This window comes from Xylocopa sonorina, chromosome 11 (genome assembly GCF_050948175.1).
Source record: "Xylocopa sonorina isolate GNS202 chromosome 11, iyXylSono1_principal, whole genome shotgun sequence".
Classification (NCBI taxonomy): domain Eukaryota; kingdom Metazoa; phylum Arthropoda; class Insecta; order Hymenoptera; family Apidae; genus Xylocopa; species Xylocopa sonorina.
Window position 1 is genome coordinate 2,897,847 of NC_135203.1, and position 21,583 is coordinate 2,919,429.

Consider the following 21,583-nt stretch of genomic DNA (forward strand, 5'->3'; position numbering starts at 1 on the left):
ACATTCGGTTACTTAATACCCAGACGCGATGTAAATAACATAGGTGATGTAATCGTCGAGAACAGCTCATCGGGCAGACATTCGGACAAAGCGCGAAGGGAAGTGGCACCCTTAAATCATTGGCAATTGGACGCGACAGACAGTAGCCGTAACAGTGCAATTAGGGGGCTGAATTTACAAGTCCCGATCGAACGATCCCAGTCGCATCGTCCTCGTCGACAACGTCATTAAGCTGAATTTAATAAACGTAACGACTTGTTCAACCAGTCGCGAGTTTCGGGGAATTTAGTCGAAGGTATCCTGATGAGTGTATCAGTAATAAAGATCTCAGCGAGCCATTGATAAGTATAGATACTCTAAAATTTGTCTTATTATTTCATTAGAAAATACAAAGTTTAGAAATTGGTATAAAATAAGGGCTGCAGATGTAATGGTCAAGTATCGTTTGAATCAACGCTTCAACGCGCGATTTTCACCCCAACAAAATTTGAAAAATCGTCAGAACTCGAAAAGAGTTAAATAGTCAGATTTAAATCCCATGCATCCTCGCAAAGATTCCCGTTCTGTTTCGCTCACACGCGGCTGTTTTACTTGCGAGGTCCCGCGCGTGGGCGCACTGTATAATAAGCCGCGTGCGTCCGGAAAATTTCGTTGGTTATGCAACCGTTTCCGCGGTGCGACCGGCAGCTGCGTGGACCGTTTGCTCCTACCATTGTTCAGCTTTCGATTACGTCTGCGGAAACCGTGCGATTCGTCACGATTGCACGCGTACTCGCCCCGAATTGGGATAAACTCGTTCCCCCTCTGACGTGGGATAAATATTTTCGCAATATAATTAGAAGCCGAGTAAGAAAGGCGAACTTGTGGGCGATCCGAGATTCACGGACGATCTCATTGCTCTTGGAACTCTGATTCATGTCTTAATCGCGCAAATGGAGGTTCTCTTTTCGCACCTTTTCCCTGAATTAATAGCTCGTTCTTCGACAGGATTTGTCAGCGTAGAATAGAAAATATGCAGCGTCGCATTTGCCACCGTTACACCGTGTAACAGCAATCTAGTCGGCTAGTGGGTGTTGCGCGTAGATTTAGCGTTCGAAGTATTATTGGTTCGTCGGATCATCAATTCTCGAGCTGTTCTATGAAGCTACCAGTTTACTGGATCATCCTGGGACATTGCCAGATTATCGGGTTATTCTGTTATTCAATATTCAGATTGTACCATGCAATTGACGGATGGACTGTTACGTAAACGTAATAACGTAGAGGCGGACACGATAGTCTTAACGAAATTTCTTTCACTTGGTTTATTTGTAGAATTTTTCGTTTCGACTAGAAGAGATAACCGTATTACTGCAACGATGGAATTAAAATAAAAAATTATTGGACTTCGTATTAGTCCAAGCAAGTAGTTTTTTTTCTGGATTGGCAATATCAGCGCCAGCAGTGGTTAATTAAAAATTACATTTCCGGGGAGTAACGAATTATTGGCGGGCAATTCGATCGGTGCACGGTGGTGCGCGTTCGTTCGAGGCAGTTTAGGAAGTCGTTCGCGTCCCATTTACTTCCTTTTACGCGGTTCGCCGAGCCATCGCGGGCAATCGTTAGGTAATTAAGTTGTAAGTGGATTAATCGGTCGTTATCGCTGGGGAAAAAAGAAAACGCGACACGCCGGCGAACTTGTTAAATCTAACTCGGTGACCACCGTCCCTCGAGCAGGCCGAGCGAATGAATTTGTTGAAACGGCCCAGGATCGTTTCCCTTCGCTTTTACTGGCCACTAAAAACCATCAACGACGAACACTCCGACTTCGCCCCGTTTTTTGCCCGCTTTTATTGCGCCCGGTACTCTCTAAGCTCCTAATTGAATTTACTTTGACCGCCGTTCCGCGAGCACTCGTTTACATTGCTGAAATCTTTATGGCATCGCCGCCTCGTTCGAGTCGTAAGAGGTACCGATTAGAGCTGAAATTTTCGAGCGCGGACGTTGGAAGTGGACTGGCGAATTTAATCCGAAACTTCGATACGTATTGCGGTGGTACTTACGTGGCATGATGCCTTGTGCAACCAGCTGATTGATGGGTCGCCTCAGCATAAGCTTCACCTTCAGCGCTGCAACAGAGAAAACAACCCGATCCTTTACAATTCGTTCTTTCTCTTTCTCTCTTTCTCGATGACACTCTCCCGTTCCATCATGATCGTTCCTTTTGATTCAACCTTTATGTCAAACGTCGAAAGATCAATTTCTACATTCGATTAACTTCGATTAACTCGTCCCGCTTTGGGAAAGGACAATCTCCGTCGAAATACGTCTATAAATTAGACGTAGACAGGGGGTGAAAAAAGATATACGTATAATACGGTGTTCAGTTTATTCGAATAGTAATAGAAATGAGGGTACACGTGTGCGTACAATAATCAATCATAGTTAGATCAGTTTCACCACTTTCGCGGGTGAATATCGGAAAATATAAATGCAAGTGTCTTTTATTCGAGCCAGGCCGCTTCGCTCGCAAGGAAACAGGGGTGGCGCGAGGGTTCCCGAGGAACAGCCGCGAAATCTCACCGGCAGGCAGCCCCGTTCTATAAAAATCGCACGATCAAAGTCCATCGGTGGTGGCCATTTCTTGGTAGCCGATATTTTCTTTCCGCATGCCGTCTAAGCTGTTCCATATGGCGGCGACACGGTGGTGTCGGGGCGAAAGAAAAAGGGTGACGGGAAAAGGCGTATCCCATCATTCCCCGATGGTTAATTGGACCACCGTACGCGCCGTTTTCTCGTGGTTACGCGCGACGCCAATCCTGGGCCCGGCAATTAAAGAACCGCCACACGTCGCGCGTCCGCATAAATTATCCGCGAGCCTACGTTTCGTCTACTTTGCCGTTTGTTTGCAGTTTGCCACGTGCGGGTCCAGTTGTCGCGTCGCTGGTAACGAGCGAGAATTAGAATTTAATTAAGCGATCGAGACGGCAGGCGTGGAACGCGTAAAGTCGAGAAGTCAAAAGCGACGCGGTGGCAATTATTTTATTATAAATCCTGGCCAATGGCTTTAACCGCGCCAACCGGATGCCGAATGTAACGGGATTTGCGTACCGTATTGTCAGCGTAACGTTGTTTTTCATGCCAGCAGCAGCTACCTGTATTCCACGACCGGCTACCTGAACAGAAACGCTGGAAACTTGTCCACGACGGGATCGTGGCTCGGTTTCGGCTTGTCTCTGTAGGGGTGCCGAGTGCGGTTAAGTTAAAGGGCGTAATGGCGATCGTAAAGTCGAGGGTCGAGCCTCTTTTTAGATTTAACCTCTACTGACGTTTATTGCCGCGACGGAAGCATCCCCGTTGTTGACCCAGTGGTTTCCCTTATTACCCTAATACAAATATCCCTGCAGCCGTTTCGTTTTATAGTTCTTAGTCGAAAGTGTTATTATCTCTTGATCTCCGATTCTTGCCAAGTCTATAACCAGTCTATAAATTCAAGTTATCGAATTTCAAGAGCCTTAATCGTTCTAGCAGCAAACAACTCTTTTCAATTGTTCCAACGTAAACCCTCTCCTTCCACTAACAATTTGTAACAAAATCACATTCGTAAATCCACATCAAAATCCAACGCTACGAATGCTAATTACTTCAAAGTACCTCGGTTCAACCGATCTCGTCTCGAAAGGGCAGAAGATTCAACAGAGTTGAAATCGAAAGCAACAATTGAAAAATCGACTGGGCCACGTGTCGCGAGACAAAATCGATCGCGTCGTCATCCCGTGAAACGGGGGGGGTTCAGCGTCCGGTAGCGATTCGGCGGCCGGCTAATTAAGGTGCGATCACGGTGGATCGTGATTCGAAAATCTGGAGGAGCCGGTCGGGCCCAGCGTAGTCCGTCGAGATCAAAGGTCGACGAGGTGCACGGCGAGAGCAGGGGCGGGAGGAAGGCCCGTTGGTGGCGTGGATCGCGGGGGCCCCCGGCTACAAATTAACACACAAAGGGCCCCCGGTTATAAATACGCGGACGGACGCGCGGGCGCCCAGGTCGCATAAATTGGCCAGCGTAAGAGGAATAAAATCGCGGACCGCGTGCCCGCGCAATCTGAATTCAAAGCAGGCCCCGTGTCTCGGGGAAAAATGTCCACCCCCTTCTGTTTATTGGCCGCGAACCTCTATCGCGTCCTGCAGGATCACCCGTGGCCAGTTTTTTCATCGATCCGCGTAGCAAACACGCAGCATTCGTATCAGATACGGGATCGTTTAAAAATTGATTCTTCGAAATATTTGCAAAGAAATTATCCGGACATTAATATCGTTGCGCTGTTAATTATTGTTCAACCTCGTTGGCGAATGATAAACGGCGACGTTAGCTACCTGAAAACGTAAATTACTCCGTGTTTATTAGAATTTATTTCGACCACTTATCTCGTCCATTCCACCGTTATCTCGCAACGGTATAATAAGGATAGTTTATTATCGGTGTTATTATTGTCGAACACGGCAGCTTCGACAACGTCGTTACCTTTACATAACGCGTTGTCACGATTATCTCGCGCGGTCTGAATCCCTGAACGAACAAGTTCGCGTTTATTAATCAATCGACCATGTCCGCGTTGCTTTGCCGCGCAAATTTATGGCCGCGAAAGTATGGCAATTAAGGTGGATAAAAATTCCCGATAATCCTATCGGGCCTAACGAGCATTCTTGATCGTATCCTCGCTATCGATCTCGACGGTCACGCGCGAATCGCGCGTAACTATGCGCGCGATTGCATACTTCTCTTGGTGGCCGAAAAATTCGAAGAGCGACCATTCTACGTCCGTTCTCGCGCGCGATAACGCATTCTTTCGTGGTCTCCCTTCTGGCTAATAAAAATCAGCCAAAAAATCGAGTTCCAAACCCTCGTGCACGCGAGAGTCGTGCGACACTCTCTCGAACTAGCTTTATCACTTAGAAAGGTGCTCCGCCGTGTCTTCAGTTGAAAGAATTGCGTTCTCCGAATAAATTCGCCGTCTTCCGTAGCGTCGAACCGATGGAATATGCTCGTTTTGGAGGCATAATTGGCCGGGTCGAGCGCAAGGGTGTGTCCTACCGAGAAACGGGGAGGGCCGCTATAAATAATCGGTCGGATCGGCGGCGGATCGACGAGGTGAAAAAAGATATACGGAAAACGAGGAACTGGGACGGACCTGAAGTATCATGGTCCACAGAAGACAAATGGTAACGACCAAAACGGCTACTAGACGCGAGTGCCAAAATACACAGCGCCAAATACTGAGCCAACGTTTCTTGTATCGTTATTTGGGCACAGTTGTTTCTAATTCGGTATCGCGTTTCGTCCGCGCCCGGTAGGTGCTCGATGAGAAACCCGGTGCCGCATATTTCCGTTCGCCTCCCTTAATTACTTCACGCGCCGTCGGATATTTTAACAAAAGGGTAAGAATAACGATCTCCTCGGGTACGCGCGGAATTCGCGGGGCAAATGAAGCCGTTCCGGCGTTCCAGAGCCGAATCGAAACTGAACAATCCGAAAGAACGTTCATCAACCGTCCGTCTCTCGTTTCGTAATCTCTTAAATTATTTTCCTACGATCAGCGATCGATCGAGAGTCAACCAACCGCGCGTCACAGCGCGCTCTCATCGCAAAAACGTAACTAACGTTCGATAACGAAATTCACCTCGATATCGATAAAATCTGTGAAACCACCTGCGAGGCAATATTCCGGGTTCGAGCTATAAAGGGTTAAAACGAGCCATCCCAGGGACGTGGCGGTCGATCGCGTCTTCCTAACCGGCCACGCCCTCGCGTCAAACTCGATGAAATATCACGGGGGTCATCGAGAGTCAGAAAGCCGCGATTCCGCCGCGGAGACGGACGTTAACGAGCGTACGGACGAGGCGGAGGTGGACAGGCGAACGATATCCCGGACAGAACGGGGCAGCCATCTCCGCCGGTTGTCACCGTGCACACGTGCATAGTTGTCCCATGTACCCGGTGGGCCCGACGGCTCGCGACTACCCGGCTCGTGGCACCGCGTGTCAGGGTGGCACGCGGATTCCAGCGATGTTTCGCATTTCTCGGAGATTTCATCGTTGTTCCAAGCGGCGAAGAATGGCGGCTGTAATCGAGCGCGGCGAGGCCCGCGTCACCTCGCCTGGCTGAAAAATTCCTCTCGAATGGGGCGCCCGGTGTTTCGAGCTGTTTGTCAAACGACGAAGTCACGAATTGCCGCGTCCTCGATTGACATATGTTTAAAATGGTACTTTACGATCACGAAAAACTGTGCGAGTTAAGATTACAGTTTTTAATAAGTCTTTTAACATCAACACCTATAGAACTATGCAATAATATGTGTAGAATTAGGTTTTTTTATTAACTCTTCGTGTATTTGGGAGAAAGGAGAAATATTTGTGTAATAATTATTGTTTCGATGGTGTGTTTGACAGTAATGAAAATAATTTGCAGTAGTTTTAGCGATGGTCGAGTGTATCGCATACGTGTGTTACGTGTTCAGAGTTGAATCGAAAGGGTTGCAATTGTCCTGTTTCGGGTGAATGTGTGTCGAAGGGAAGGGGGAGAGTCGTTCGTTTCGTCAGAATTTCACGGCAGAGATGCCGCGGATGCTTGGGGACGTCGACTCGCCGCGTTAATCGCGCGGTTCACGGGGGTTCGACGTGGCTCTAAGTTACGGGAGGTACACTCCATAAGCATTTACGCAATGCATAGAATGCAAATTCGCCTGGCGCATTCCAGCCAAGTGAATCTCCCCGGCCACTATGCTTGCGCCATCGCGCGTCCCTCCTTCGTCGATGGCGGTCGTTCCGGCGGATGTTGTATAAGGGCCGCCCAAATGGCGGATAGAAAAGTTGTTACAGCGTACTCTGTGCTAGCATCAAAATATATGGACTATAATCATTATTATTCCTACAAAAATAGTTAAAATAATTGGTTCGTTTTATAAGTTTGCAATGATTCTTTTACAACTTCCCTAATCTCGCGAATGCTTTGAATGCTCTCGAGCAAACCGTCGATAGTTCTGACGTTGACGTATTTGAAATTTTCATAACTGCATCCATAAATCTTCAGCGAGATCGTTGATAAATTTTGTATTTCCTGCTCACGACGAATATGGTGTCGAAGGGAGCAAAAAACGAACAGCACGACCTGTGCGTCTTATAAACGAAAGCTTGGAAAAGTTGCGAATGAAGTGCGAACTAGCATCGCTTACACGGAAACCGTGCGGAGGTAATTTCAGTTGGATGCAGCCGGTGAACGACGCCTGTGTGGGAACTCGTTTTTTTTCGCAATTCGACGTTGTCAACCGTGGTATCGCGTACGGTAATCTCGATCGGCAAAATGATCGTGGTGGCAAAGGGGGAGGCAGGGGCGGGGGGATGGGTCAGCGGCGTTTTTGAAATTGAAAACCCGCAGCGAGTGTCCATGAATGTTCCAGCAGCCTCGTACGGCCTCACGGGACCAAATACGTCGCCACGAACGAGGGAGAAAGATTACGATCGTTTAAACGCGTCATTACCAGACGTAAATTAGAGTGGTTAAGAGTAATTACGCGCGAGAGCGCCGGCAGAACGCTGACACAGCTGTCGATCGGAGTTAAACCTTCTGCCGGGGGAATTAATTCGTGCTGTCGCATAAACTGTGTTGCACCCGTTGAAATTCAATGCCCACGAGGCCTCTATACGTTGTCGCGCGAAAGAGGCGTCTTCCGATCGCCTTGGGTTCGGCTCGAGATGCCCGCCGAATCGCCTTTCATATTTACAACCTGATTCCCCTGGACCTGTTCATTAATTCTCACGCAGCACCCTGGCTTTTTAATATCCTCGATATCTTTATCTGCACGATAAACCTTCTTGCCGATACCGAGCCGTGCGATCTCTTTAATGCCTACTTCTATGTGCGCGTAGAATCGTGCAACGATGAAATAGTAACATCCATAAGCAAACTTGTATCAGTTTCTCTCGACTATTAAACACTCTTTAAAGTAATAACCTGTGTCTGACTAGACTCTTCGCAATCCACTGTGACTTCTCGAGCCGTTGTACGCAGACTGAGATCACTACAAACGAGTTAAATCGAGAAACATTGAATTACGAATCTCGTTGACGAGCACGCGATCCAAATTGTATATTTGAAAATCTGTTCTGAACTCTCGACAACGATCGATATCGGTCGATAGTTCACGATGGGGTTAAGTTTGAGCGTTGCTCACCGTGATCCATCGAGGCGATGGGATCGTCGGATTTAAAGAGCGCACCGGAAACGCGTTGTCACTTTTCAAAACTGTTCATCGCGGGGGGAAAGGTCCCATGGATCGGGGCTGTCAGCCGTTTTACGATCTCGCCCCGCGCGTTTGTTTTACGACGGGACAGAGCGCGAGATAAATCAAACCGGGGGCAGGAATCCTAAGCGCGAGCGTTAAAGTGTTAAGGAGTTCCGGAAGAGTCGAGGTTTCTTCTGTCGACCCCATAAATATCGCCGTTTCGCGGCATTATTTGACCCCGATCCGGCGCGTTCGTCCCCGGGGATTAATCTTACAAATCACTGCCACGCTCCCGGCGGTTTTTCGCCGGGATCGTGGAAAAAAGATCGCGGCAGGAGGAGGGAGAGAAGGGGGTGCAGAGGACCGGCTGATCTGGACCAGCGACAGTTTTACGGGTCATCCGGGGACCAGCCGTGACGGAGAATGGACGCGTGGAAAAAAAAATACGCTCCGCCACGGAAAAGGTCGCGCGTAAGAGATTTAGTGGGCCAATAAATCGCCCGTGTGGCAAGTGGCGGATTTTAAACGCCGCTTTGGCCACATTGTGGCGCGCTCCGTTCAGATTTATTTGATAGTTGACGGGCACGCCGTGAATTATCCCGGAATGCCGCGTGTTACTTCGAAACTGTTAATCACCGTTTTATAATCAGCTATATGCGTTTAGGTAGGAGTCGTTAACCCTTCGCAGCCCAGTGATTTCATTATGAAACTATGCGGTCATTAGTCATCTCGTGAAACGAATAGACCCTTCTTTACGCATTTTTTAGGGGTAACATTTGTCGTTTAAAAGTTTCGAATTTATCAATCTATAACGTTCTTCTACTTGACACTGATATTACCCATCGTCGTAATAATGTAAAAATAATACAGTTTTGGAATAGCAACAGATATCGCTTGACGAGACAAATGTTTGTCGTATCGTGAAAAGCGCGCACCGTTTAAGGGTTGAACTGTTCAACGCGTCGAAGAAGAAGATCGCGTGCAGAGAAAAGGGAACGATCATCGAGAATTAGAAGAGAAGAGTATAAATTAGAATTGCTGGGCTGATGATCCAATAATACGGTAGCTTTGAGTATAAATAAAATCTCGAAGGAAATCGCGACGGAACTCGTGTCCTTTCCTCGTAAAAGATTCTTCTGTCTACCGCTTTCTGATGTTTCAACTATTCACGGTCGTAAAATAAACCTTCGCTTGTTCAGCAGCGAGCTTCTAGAAGTCGATCTAATTTTATTTGACGAGAACATCTGAACTAGGAAATGTCCTAATCTTTTAAGCGTTATTAATTAGTCGGATCTTGGACGCTTTTACACCTCGTTCGTGTTTGTTTCGACGCGACCATTTCCAAAATAGAAATTTTACGATCCCATAGTTTTTGGATACGATTCTGAAACGTCCGTGTAGCTTGCCAACGAATTATAAACAGTATTATATTAATCGCTCGAAGATAGGAGGATGTGTTTTGTCTCGCGATTGTCCCGATCTTGCGCGTGACTACATTTTTCCTTCGAATTGTCTTCGACTCCAAAAAAGATTCTTGCGTAAACCACGCAAATTGTTTTCGAACTCGGACAGCTCTGAAACGAAGCGAGAGAAAGAAAGGCAGCGTAACCTACGACTAAACCTTTTTTTTCAAACGAACCGGACGAGCTACTCGTCGAGAAGACCATAACTCGTAGCGTTGCGAAAGAATGCTCGAGGAGAGTAACGAGACGTGTTCGAGTGTATTTTCATTTACCCACAGCACGTAACGAACGTTCTGTTTTCTTAGGTAACTAGCAGAAACGGAAAAAAGTAGACGCGACGACGATAATCAACTAATTTTGGAATCTGAGAAAGAGAAAAAAAAATGGGTAGAAAAACACGAGGACTCTCTTAAAATCTCGAGCACGTGCGTGTTCGTGTTCGAGGAGGTTTCGGTGAAGTTACGAGCGTCGCGGAAAGGGAAGGAACGTTTCAGTTGAGGGCTGTTTACTCGCTGAGCTCTTATCGAGGCCTGCGGACGGGATATGATTTACGCGACAATGAGAAATGGGAATAAAAACAGCGGCGTTTGTTTAGAAAATAATCGCTAGCACGGGCGGAATCCGGCACGCGCGTGGCGGAACAGATGAATGCCTTCGAAGGCAATCAAGCGTATCTCTTGCTTTTTTTAGAAGACGCGAGCAATGGATGAACCGTTGATCGTTTCACGTTCGCCTTCTCGTGTGGTCTTAAAGTACCTCCATCCCTTATACTCGTACACTTTTCAAAACGAATACAAATTCAGAGGCACGAAGGGTTGATACGAGCACCAGCAACCGACATTGGCACGCGCTATCGTGGAATTAAATCAAAGCTGAATTGAATTAATTAGAATAGTTTTAGAGTTCCATCAAAGCAATTAAGGGTGCGCAAAAATTAAATTGTCGAGAGTAGCTGTACGATTCGAGGGTGGATCGATCGTCTTCAGTGATTTTGAAAATTTCGAAGGGTCGCGATCGAACAGCCAGCGAGACGATAAATACGCTGGTCGAGAAAAGTCTCAGGGATCGTTACATCGAGAACGGTTTAACGTCACGAGTCGGCTAATTAGAATTCGAAGCGGCGCGCCGCGAATTTATCGGTGGCCGGCTGAATTTTTTCAGCGGCGCATTTCCCGCCATTGTTCGCGGCCGGTTGCGCGCACAGCTGGCTGGTGAACGCGTGCTATCGCTTGCGTCAAACACCGGGCTCGATTGTTCGTTTCTAACAAGAGTTGCAGTTCTATAAATTCAAATAATAGCCACCGACGCCTTTAACCTTTTGTAACGCCATACATCTCGCAAAATTATTTATCCACGTGTCTCTTATTTTATTGTTTCATCGCCGTGTTGTCGCCACTTTACGGCCGCATTATCGCCACGGCGGCAATAAAATTTATAAATAACAATTTTCCGGGCCGCGCCAGGAAAACATTAATTGGCCATCATTTTTCCCACGCGACCAAACAAATATTCCCGTTACAGGAAGCCGGCTATTAATAATTTCAATGTCCACGAAGACACGTCCGCGTATACCAGTTCGCGTCCTCCATCACGTTTATTCGACGCTTTTCGTTTCGCTATCGCGTACAAGCGCCATCCGCTGAACGGTATCAAGGAAGAAACGTGGCTCCCTTACGAACGATAATAAATAACACGGCACCCAGTCCGGTTATGCCCAACCGCTTCGCCGTCGGCTATCTGAATTGATGCCACGAGAATTGATGATGCTTCGAAAACACCGAGTCGCTCGACTTCCCAGCGAGTCCCACGAAACAGAAACTCAGAAACGGCCGTCGTTACCCCGGCGATCGTTCGAAAGACACAATAGCCTTCCGTTCGAGGCGACTTTCGTTTCAAGTTTATGCTAATCACCGGTGAACGCGTCCCCTGACGGAGCAATTAGACAAGCGACCCAAGCGGATAGACCATGAATCATTCCCCAGAAAGCCTGGAAGCAAATTCCCAGGGGGCGGCCAGTCACTTATCGAATTCACTCGGACAAATGTCGGTTGTCGCATGCGTTACCACCCTTTGGCACCCTCTCGTGTTCTCTCTTATCGCCGCCACGTCTACGCGACTATTTAACGACGATCGATCTTATCGTCGTTGCTCACCCACACAGCTGTGACCGAAATCAGCGAATAGAAATTTTCAGAGCCTCGATTCAAAATTTGTTTCTTTACAATTTATAGCGGCTTTTATAACATTTGTTTCGAATTTTAGTATATCGTGTCAAGAAGATACTGAAAATAGCCATGCGTCACAATTAAAACCGACGCACTTTCGAGATGCGATCAATTTTTCTGCGCTCGATTCGACGCATCAAAGACTCGCCCACCCCTAATCTCACCCCACAATCGCGCAATCAGCGACCCGCGAGGTAGTCCCGGTTGCTCGATCGCGGGATCGCGAGTCGCTTTTAAAGGCGTGCTGCGTACACCGGTGGTGTGTACCTTTGTGTACATTAGCGGTACGCGAGCTTTAACACGGTGTTAGCACGCTCCGCCTACCGGCTACGCCTTCTAATCGATGTACGCACTTGTCTTTCGTAACGCTTCTCCTTCTGCCGGTTCTCGCCGGCGCGGCGAACACCTCCGCGTTTCTTTTCCACCCGGGGAAACTCTCGTCCCGTTCCGCCACGCGCGTTCCCTTTTTTTTTTTCTCTTCCCGCGCCCGCGTTCCACCCCGGTGGCCCGCGCGCTAAATGGGAAACGTTTACGCAAACGGACCGAGGAAGTGCTATTTCAACTCCGGCGAATCCCTGACCGAGGGGAGATCCGTGTTTCTTCACTGTTACTTGGAAAAAGTTGTAGGCGGTGCGCGAGTTTCGAATAGAGTGGATGTTTAGCGCGACCTCGATGCCTGGTGAAATTCTACGGCTTGTCAATTATATGGTAATCGCGAAGGATGGCAGATCGATGCGTTCAAACTGCATCGATCATTTTCGTAGATGATTTAAGGGTTGGTGGATCAAAGCTCTGCAAATCCTTAGAAAAGAAATTGAGATGCAACGCGAAGGCGTTGATATTGATTAGAATAGAATGAAAGCATCGGGTAACTAAAATTTTCAATGTGTCGATAGTCTGAAAAAGTGGTAACATAGTCGATTTTCTTATTTTCGATGCCTCGCGTGGCCAGAAGCCATTATTCTCTAACGCCACGAGTTACACAGAGGCAAAAACATTTGAATGCACAACAAACTTGTGCAACGAATTTCGCTAAATCCAGGAAACGCGTGAAAGGTCTGCTCGAGCGTCGCGAACCCGGCAACTTTCCATTCACCGATCAAGAGACGAAAACTCGAGGAACGTAATGCTCTGAACGAAGGAAGCCAAGTTTCGTCGGACAAGCCCCCGTCGGGAAGGTGTCAATTCTCGTGTCGTAAATGCGTCAGCCGAACGAAATCGTTCCAACGACACCTACGTCGACGAAGGGTTAATTAAACGTGCCACTGCAGACACGCGCGTCTCTCTCCCTCCCTCTCTCTCTCTCAGGAGGAACGCGAAGGCAAAAAGTGCAACTGGGGAGCTGGACGATCGCGAAACATCTCGACTTCCTTCGAAGAAAAGAGGCAAAAGCGGTACGAAAGAAGCGGAGGAACGGAGAAAAAGAGTAAAAAAAGGTGGAGAGGAGAAGAGGAGGCAACGGCAGCAGTCGAGCGGAAAGCAACGAGTGGCCTGGCAATCGGTGTGTACGACGGGGAGATAGCGACGGTGGGAGGGGCAGGGGGTGGAGGAGGACACCCGCCGATTGATATAACGCTACGATTTGCGTAATATACGCTCACTCGTAAAGCTCCCGGTGATTTATCCCGGTAAATAAATAGATTTCAGTGTTGTTAACCCCGTTTCCAGTCGGGTGGGGGTAGTCAGCCGAGGATCAAGGCATCGGGGCACGCGTGTGTTTCGCGTGCGTGCACGCGTGCTCGCGTGTGGTGCAACGTCCTGTGGCTCGTACACGAGGAACGCGGAGAGGAGCCGACGCGCGAGGGATTAAAAATACTGGTGGAGACCGTGCGCCGGTGTGCTATCGTGGAAAAAGTCTCGAGGGATCGGGAGAAAGCGGGGCGAACAGAAAAAAGGAGAGACGAGGGGAGAGGGGGACGAGGCGGTGGGGAAAAAAGGAAAGATACACGAAGAGGATCGTGATATTTCAGAATTTTCAAGGAAAATTTACGAGCGGCAGACGCCGCTGCGATGACTCCTACGACGCGCCACGGAATGGCGGTGGAGAGGGGGATGGGATCATTGGGCGCTCTCGATCCAGCACCCTTAATTGCCTTGCGGAGAAACAACGGATTAAGGCGGCGCGCTTTTTCGAGACGCCACGGACGCCCTCGCGAACGATCGCCGGCTGACGTTTATGCGTTCGTTTACAAATGATCGCTGGTAATTGGCCGTCGCTTTCCGGGGATAGTGGGCCGGGAGGGGGGCTGCTTAAGTGCCACGCGCCCGAGGGACGCCGCGACGTAAAATTTCCGGCGAAGTAGGTTAAAACGTAACTTCTACGGAAGCTGCTGTCTTTTATTAGATTCTCGTCGCGGAAAGTCACCGGTTCAACGTCCGTGTATTTGGTTCCTCGAAATCTTTTCTGCCGTTGGTCAACGATTCGATGATGAACGGAAGTCGAGCGGGGTGAATTGCACCCCCTCCTAAGAGTTCGTTAGACGTCCGCGACGTTAGATCGCAATTAGCGCTTTCATATCGAATCGTCGAGCATCTTCTTGACAGACGACACGCACAGCCGAGCGTCTTCAATTCCAACGTCGAAGCTTTCGAAATTTCATTGTACGAAAATAAATTGCAACGGTGTAGCAATAAGGAAATAAGGTTGGAGACAAGCGTCCAATGTTCGCCGCGTCGCAAGAACGAACCGATTCGTAGGGTGTCCGTGGTCGCCTAAGCGGTTCCGAATAATCGCCGGCAGACAAGGCGAACTCCGGTTACTTGTGTTATGGTAATTACTACACGTGTTACACCGGTCGACGCCGGTGTCCGGCTCATTGGCATTGTTTCAACCGTATTGTCGCCGGGCTTACTATCATGCCGATAAATCAACGTTTTTACGCGGCGCGACGCACCTGCCATTATCGGGTCTGGCGCGGCCCGTTCCTCCGTGTATTTATACCGAAAACGCGGAGCCGGGCCACGGGCGAAAGTTGGCCCAAACGCATATTAATCGGCGAGTCGCGCGTGAAACGAATCGACGGAAAGCGTCCCGTGTAGGCTATACGTTAAACGGGACGCGAACAAATGCTCGCTCGTGAGCCAGCCAGACGTTCTCGCGTCCTCGATGGTAATTACCCGATTTCTTCCGTGTCCAGCCTTTTTCATAGTCGCGTTTTAATTGGGGCCGTCTGGTTTTCTGGTCGAGGGGGGGGATGAATGATTCGATCGATAATTATCGTCGATACGGCGAAGCGACAGAAGTACGAAGGCTCGCGTGAACGAACGTTATTCCGCAATCACGAGTCCTTCTCTTGCCAATTCGACGATGATCGTTCGAACACCCTGGGTGCCCAGGATAGTCGAGCGCACTGGGGGCACCAAAAATAATCTCCGAGTATCGGACTGTCGCAGTTGCCACTGATTCCCGGAGACAGCCGTACAACCAGCTCGATGAGACGTTACATCGTTAGAGGGGCCATCACGGTTGAAAAACACCGTAAAAGCGACAGGTATATTACAGGGGAAACACAATACGGGACGCGCGACGACGAAAACGGAGTTCACGCTTTTATCCTTCGCCCTAAATGAGTGAATCATCCCCGTAAAAATGGGGACGACGATCGCGTTCGCGTTTCTTTTAGCCTTTTAGATTTCGGCGTGACGCGATTCCTCGTTCTGTTCCACCTCTGAATCATCGTTGCGAGAAGGAAGAAGAAAAAAAAACAAGAAGAAGAAGAAGAAGAAGAAAAGGGAAGGGGAGAGGAAGCCTCGATTTATGCGGCTCGCGGTTACGTGAAGCGCAGCCGAGTGGTTCCTTTAATTGTGCACCGAGGCTTCTCTACCGAAGCTGGGGAAAACACAGTTCATAAAAGCGCCTTTGTATGCATCCCGTACGCCCACGTGCCTACTTAGCCTCGGCGTTCCTCCTCTCCTTGCCCCGTGGCACGAACAGCAACGTGGACGCCGGCTGCTATCCCTCCAGGTGAAACTGTTTCCTGTGTCGCAAGCCGCGTCTCCCCTCGCTTTCCTTACCCTTTGCTTTTCTTCTCCTCGCGTTCTCTCTGTGCTGCCTCCTCTCCATCTCCATCGTTTACGTACACTTTCATTTTTACAGTATTTTCGATCCAATCGATCGACAACTTTAGAGCCTGCTCTCTTCGTCCGTTTCATCTCTCACTGCCATTACCAAGCGTTCGTTCACCATCAATGTATTTCACGGTTCTCAATATTATCGCTAAGATTTCTCGCAGCGTGCAACAGCGTTTGGAACTTCGAAACGGGGACCATGTACAACGATCGTCTCCATTACGCAACCGCGTCCCTTTCGTCTCCTCTTTTGTTCGCATCCCTCTTCGCCACCCTTATCGTCTCGCTCGAGAGTTCACTGTAACGCAGCGGGTCGCGTAGCCGAAATGCCCTGTCCGGATGTTAATTGCGCCGCTTTATCGCGTCCAGCTCGTTTCCCCTTGCGACACACGCGCGCGCGGAGAAACGATTTCTCCTCGTACCCCTCGGACGTTCCACCTTCCCTCTGTCCTCGAATCTCCGCGTCTTCTTTCTCTCGCGGCCCGGTAATATATATGGCCGGCGTGGGCGGCCCACGTGGGTTTGACAGCTAAGCCTACGAAAACTGGTTACACCCACAAGCCGCGCAGGTCGCGCCGCGTCGGGAAGAGGCACACGCCAGGTAGGCGCGCTCCGTTCCGTCCCGTCGCCGTTTCTAGCGGCTGATCTTTCCTCGACTCGGACACGTGGCAATCCTGCCCCACCATGGACAACGTTTCTAACCCTCTCTTCAATCAACAAGCTAAATTACTATTTTTTCTAGCTTCGTTCTTCGATTTCGAAGCTAGGAAAAATTGTTGCTACCGATATTGCGCATGACAGAGGTATCTTTCTCGCCATTTTTCGTGTCCATCATCCTTTCTGGTCACTTATTTACCGATGTTTTAATTGGTCGATGAATCAGTCAGGTTTATATTATTTATGAAGGAAGCTTCTTTTCGATACTCCTCGAGAGGGCTTAGAAAGATGTGGAGAACGTTACCTTTGAAGCAAAGCACAGAGTTCTATCTATATAAAGTAGGAGTAAAGCGCGACGAATCGCATCAGGAGATCCTTTGCGGGAATGTAGATATTCTGGAAGACAGATTTTTTATGGGCGCCGGTATTTTATGTTATTTTCGCGGTGAATGTCAGTCAAGGATGGCGAATCGAGAGTCACAGGGTCGTCTCCCGGAATGGTCCTCCGGCGATCGTCTGGCATTTATCGTCTTCTTTCACTTAACGCCGATGCTCGCGGATTACACACCGTATCGCGGTAAACGTAGCATCCCGTCCAACGTTCTGCTCGTTCGCTCCGTTTTTATCGTGCCGTATAACTTTACGGTGCCCCTCGCGTTTAGGGGACGAACGTGCGCGCTCGTTTCCACCGTCTAATAAAGGAAACTAATATTTTTCCCAGCGTTACGCGACGCAGAGGCGTTTAAAGCCATCGCAATGCCCACCTCCTGCTTATTCGAAACGTTTCTAAATGCTCGTAACGCGACTGTTAACAAGACCTGTCGCTGGCGAAGTCAGTCGATCGAACGACCACTCTGTCGACAGTGATCGTTGCGCGTAAAGATCGGATAGCAGCAATTCTTCAAAGCAGTCCATTTCCCTGCTTACAATCGACTTGTTATGGAAATGATATCCACGTTCGATGACAAAATTAACCGATCCAACGATCTATCTCGACAGCGATCCTTGGAATTTCACGATCGGAATTAGTCATCTCTCTATCTACGATCTACCCGACACAGAGCTGTTTCGCGACGATATCGGTCGGGTTCGACGTGATCGATCAGCGAACAGCTACTATCGCTGGTAAGAGCGGACGGTAAACAACCTGATTTCCACGATCGAAACAATGCAAAGGCGGAACGCCGCATCGACGACGTAAACGAAAACGAAACGAAACGAAACGGTCGATCGGTCGTGTGTGTTGCGAGAGTCGCGATAGAAAAAGCAGCGTTGGCAGCGAGCCGCGTGGGCAAGCTGGCGTGTCTAATAAACATAAAGGAGTCGGACACTGTCGTTACCCGCGTTTCCATTTTTTCCCATTCGTTACCAGCGTGGCGTTCGTTCCTACTGCTGGGCCACTGCCCTGCCCCTCGTCCATCGCGCCACCGCGTCGAGCACACCTTCGCGGACAATTAATTTACCTCACGGCGTATAGCCCGGAGACTCGCGGAGGTTACAGGCGTAGCTTGCGGCCTACCTGCCAGAAATGGAGTTGGTTTCGCCGGTTAAGATACGATCGTATACGTACGAGGCACACATCCTCGCCGGTAGCGTTGAGAAAAACGCCATAACTTCGAGTCGTATATGGCGGCAATGCACAGGTGCATGCCACCGTGCATCTACTCCCCCCCTGGCCCCACGAGCTCCCTTTCGTAGCCACCAACCATCCACGGGCACCCCTTCTTCGTGGACCCTTTCCTCTCCTCGAACCCCGTCGTCGTTCGAGTCGACTCTCGATCGAACGTGCGCGTAGAATGTCAATTGTTTCTCTCTACCCTCTCCCTCTCCTTCTCCCACCTCCTCTTTAACCGCTCCCCCGTTGCTTGTTCTCCACGCTCTTCTTTTCCGTGTGCGTTTTTCGCGCTCTCCGTGGACCCCTCTCACGATCTCTCACTCTCTCTCTCTCTTTCTCTCCCACCCTCTTTACCCGTAGCCGCGTCTATCGCAGCGACAGGCGTTCGATCGATCGTCCCTCTTTTCCACCGCGATTCGATCGCTGCTACGGTTCGGGAGTGAACGGCCAGAAAATATGGTGGAAAACGGAGCGGCGAGTACGTCGGTTTCAGAAGGTTTCGAAGGACGCGAAGGCTGTACGCGGTCGGGTTTCCTAACAGTCTTGGGAATGACTGTTATTGCGTGCCACTTTGCTGTCAAATCTACGCTCGATGGAAACTATTGAGCAACGCCACGGGTAATTATGTTACGGCTCTTTCCACGCGTCTGTTACGCGATGCTTCTGCGAGAACAAAATTTTACTGCACTGCTTCCCATCCCTTCGACATCCTCAATCGATATAGCCCTTGCGATCGTTTTAATTTATTCACAAGATCCTGGATACCATGAGAAACATTCTTGCAACGTTGACGCTTACTACCAGCTGACCGTCAACCCTTATCCTCCATCGCGTCAGGCGATAATCCACGGTGAAGCAAGGGTGAAATCGCGGACTCGTCGGTGCCCATTCTCCTCTCCCAACTTTAAAAGCCATTACAAACGCTCTCCTCGTCCCATCCTCCCGATCGGAGAGTGCTCGTGCCTCTGATTGGAGACACGAACCTTCCCTGGCCGCTCGCTCGACGTCCTTTACCCCTACCTTCTATTATCCTCTCTCCCTGGCGCGCGCGGGGCCGGTGCCATTGCTCGGTTGCCAAAGACGAGTGGTAACGAGCGGGTAAAAAATAATTAGTATGTCCGCCGACCGCGGTGCTTCTAGAAATAGACCGGTCCGCATAATCATCCGCCGATTCCGAGACCGCTTTGGAAACCTGCCGGCTGCTTTGCGAGCCTCTCGCGACGTGTGCGCGGGGCGACGCGCGTGCGTGCGCGCGCGCGCGCGCAGGTTACCGCCGGCTCCTCGAGGACGCGAGGGAATTTCGCGAGATAACAGCTCTCGGTTGCAGCACGCGTCGCCGCGTACGCGACACTTGCTCGACGTTTATTAGCCAACGATCGAGATTACGATCGCTTATTAGCTGGTAGATCGAAGGTGGGATCGGTGGCGAGCGCGTACACCAGCTCCTGAACAAATTACCCCTCTACGGGGCGCGGAGTTCGCGCGGTACGCTGTTTGAACACGGGATGACCGAAACGATGAGACGCTGCGAGGACGTGTTTAATAACAGCAATAATTACCCAAGAATTTATTACGCCGTGGTGCGCCTATCGTGAAGAAAGTTGTTAAGCGTAAACACACCGCGTTAACTCTGCAAGTGATTGCTACTGTTCTCCATTTGCTTTACTCATTAACGGTTGGCTAGCGACGCGAGATGATGCTTGGGATCTGCTTGATGAATGCTAGTTGGTATTATGCGTGTTTACACGGACATAAGTGAGTCGTGTTTGAAAAGGTTCGATTTCATAAAAATCCAGAAACTTTCGAAGGTTTCAGAGGGTTGATTCGTGTAGTTTTAAGAAAAACGTGCCAGGCGTTTCGTAAATAACGTCGTTCGCTTGATATCCCGCGGCGATCTTGAAACGGTGTCGAGGAGGCAGCAACGGGGAGGGTCCGTCGGGAGGCGCGGACGATCCGCGGACAAGCGGAAGGTGTAACGCGGCGCGAGAGGCAGCTCGGGACGCGCGCGTGTCCTGTCGACGTCGGCTTTCAGCCGCGCGTGGCTTTCTCCACGGCTCGCTCGCGCGGTGAGAGTTGAATTTATGAATGGACGAGCGAAGGGCGAGCGTGGGCTCGCCCACGCGCTTTATCATAATCGGTACCTCCGGCCTAGTCACGCCTGCCATAACTGCCTAGGCATGGAGCAAGGTTGCGAGCGAGCGAGCTGCGAGCGTGCTCCCAGCGCGCTTCGATGGATGAATGAAACCGCGACCCATTCACCGGTTCCGATTGCGAAACCATCCGCCCCTCGAGGGGAGGAGGGACACCCGACGATCGTCCGATTCCTATTCTAATTTATTCCAAATTTCGAGGTGTCGCCACCAGTGTTCCTGGATTCGTCGCGATGCCACGAGTAATTGCGATGGCCGCTCGAGAAGCGCCTCTCGGTGAATGAACGAAGGGCACGCGTGGGCAGCGACAGCCTACGCCGCTGATGAAATCGAATCTGGTGATACGACTATTGCGACGCTGCTTTATCGAGACTTCTGTTAATTCGATGAAATCGTCGGCCATCCGCGATGTTGGAATTTAGTGGATCTGAAACAGCTTTTTTAGAGAAAGGGCTAAGAATTTCCTAACGACCCGCCTGGAAGTAGCTAACCTTTTGATTACTCTTGGCGCCTAAAGACGCTTAGAAAACTTATAATGCAACGCGGGAACAATTGTTTTAATGTAATGGAGTTTTCTGTTTTGATCATTTGAATGTATTTTATCAGAATTGCACGCCTAATGAAAAGTTTCACCGTTCACGGTGTCTCAAAGTCTGTCGTAGTCGAAGGGTTCGAAACGATTAAGTCAAATACCGTATATATATCCTCCACTCCTACATTGTTTGTGTCACCTGGTTATTTTCATGGAATGATTCGATTAACGAAATATACGTTCAAAGTTGTATGGTGCAGAGAGTGACCAAGTTGCATCATGTTCAAACGATCCGAAACAGTAGGAAAAGCGCGGCATTTGAATATTCACGTGGGTGTCCGACGATATACGACACAAACGAGTCTAATTTTACGACGAAGGTCGAGTCGCCATTTTTCAATTGCACCGGCGAGATGATCGATTGCGACACGTCGCGAAATCGATCGCAAACGAACATTTTCCGTTTCGAACTATTGTCGGGCCAAGCGCGACCCGCTTCTTCGTTCAATCTGCGCCTCACATTGGATCGTATTAACTCGATGCAAACTCTGCAAATGTATCGTAGCTGCTATATTGTTCAACTCTTACGTAGCTCTATCTTTTCATACAACGTACAAC

At 49.5% G+C, this 21,583-nt stretch overlaps 2 protein-coding genes across 7 annotated transcripts in view; one reads left to right on the plus strand and one right to left on the minus strand.

The window, feature by feature from the left end:
- The window catches only part of LOC143429400 (uncharacterized), a 381,903-nt gene that overhangs the window by 54,429 nt on the left and 305,891 nt on the right, over positions 1–21,583 (plus strand). The window lies entirely within an intron of this gene.
- LOC143428725 (uncharacterized) overlaps positions 1–21,583 on the minus strand; it is a 214,662-nt gene that overhangs the window by 11,202 nt on the left and 181,877 nt on the right. For all 5 annotated transcript variants that reach the window (XM_076903784.1, XM_076903785.1, XM_076903783.1 and 2 more), the window contains one exon: positions 2,043–2,108. In XM_076903784.1, coding sequence (XP_076759899.1) covers positions 2,043–2,108 — 66 coding nt within the window. The remainder of the gene's footprint in view (positions 1–2,042; positions 2,109–21,583) is intronic.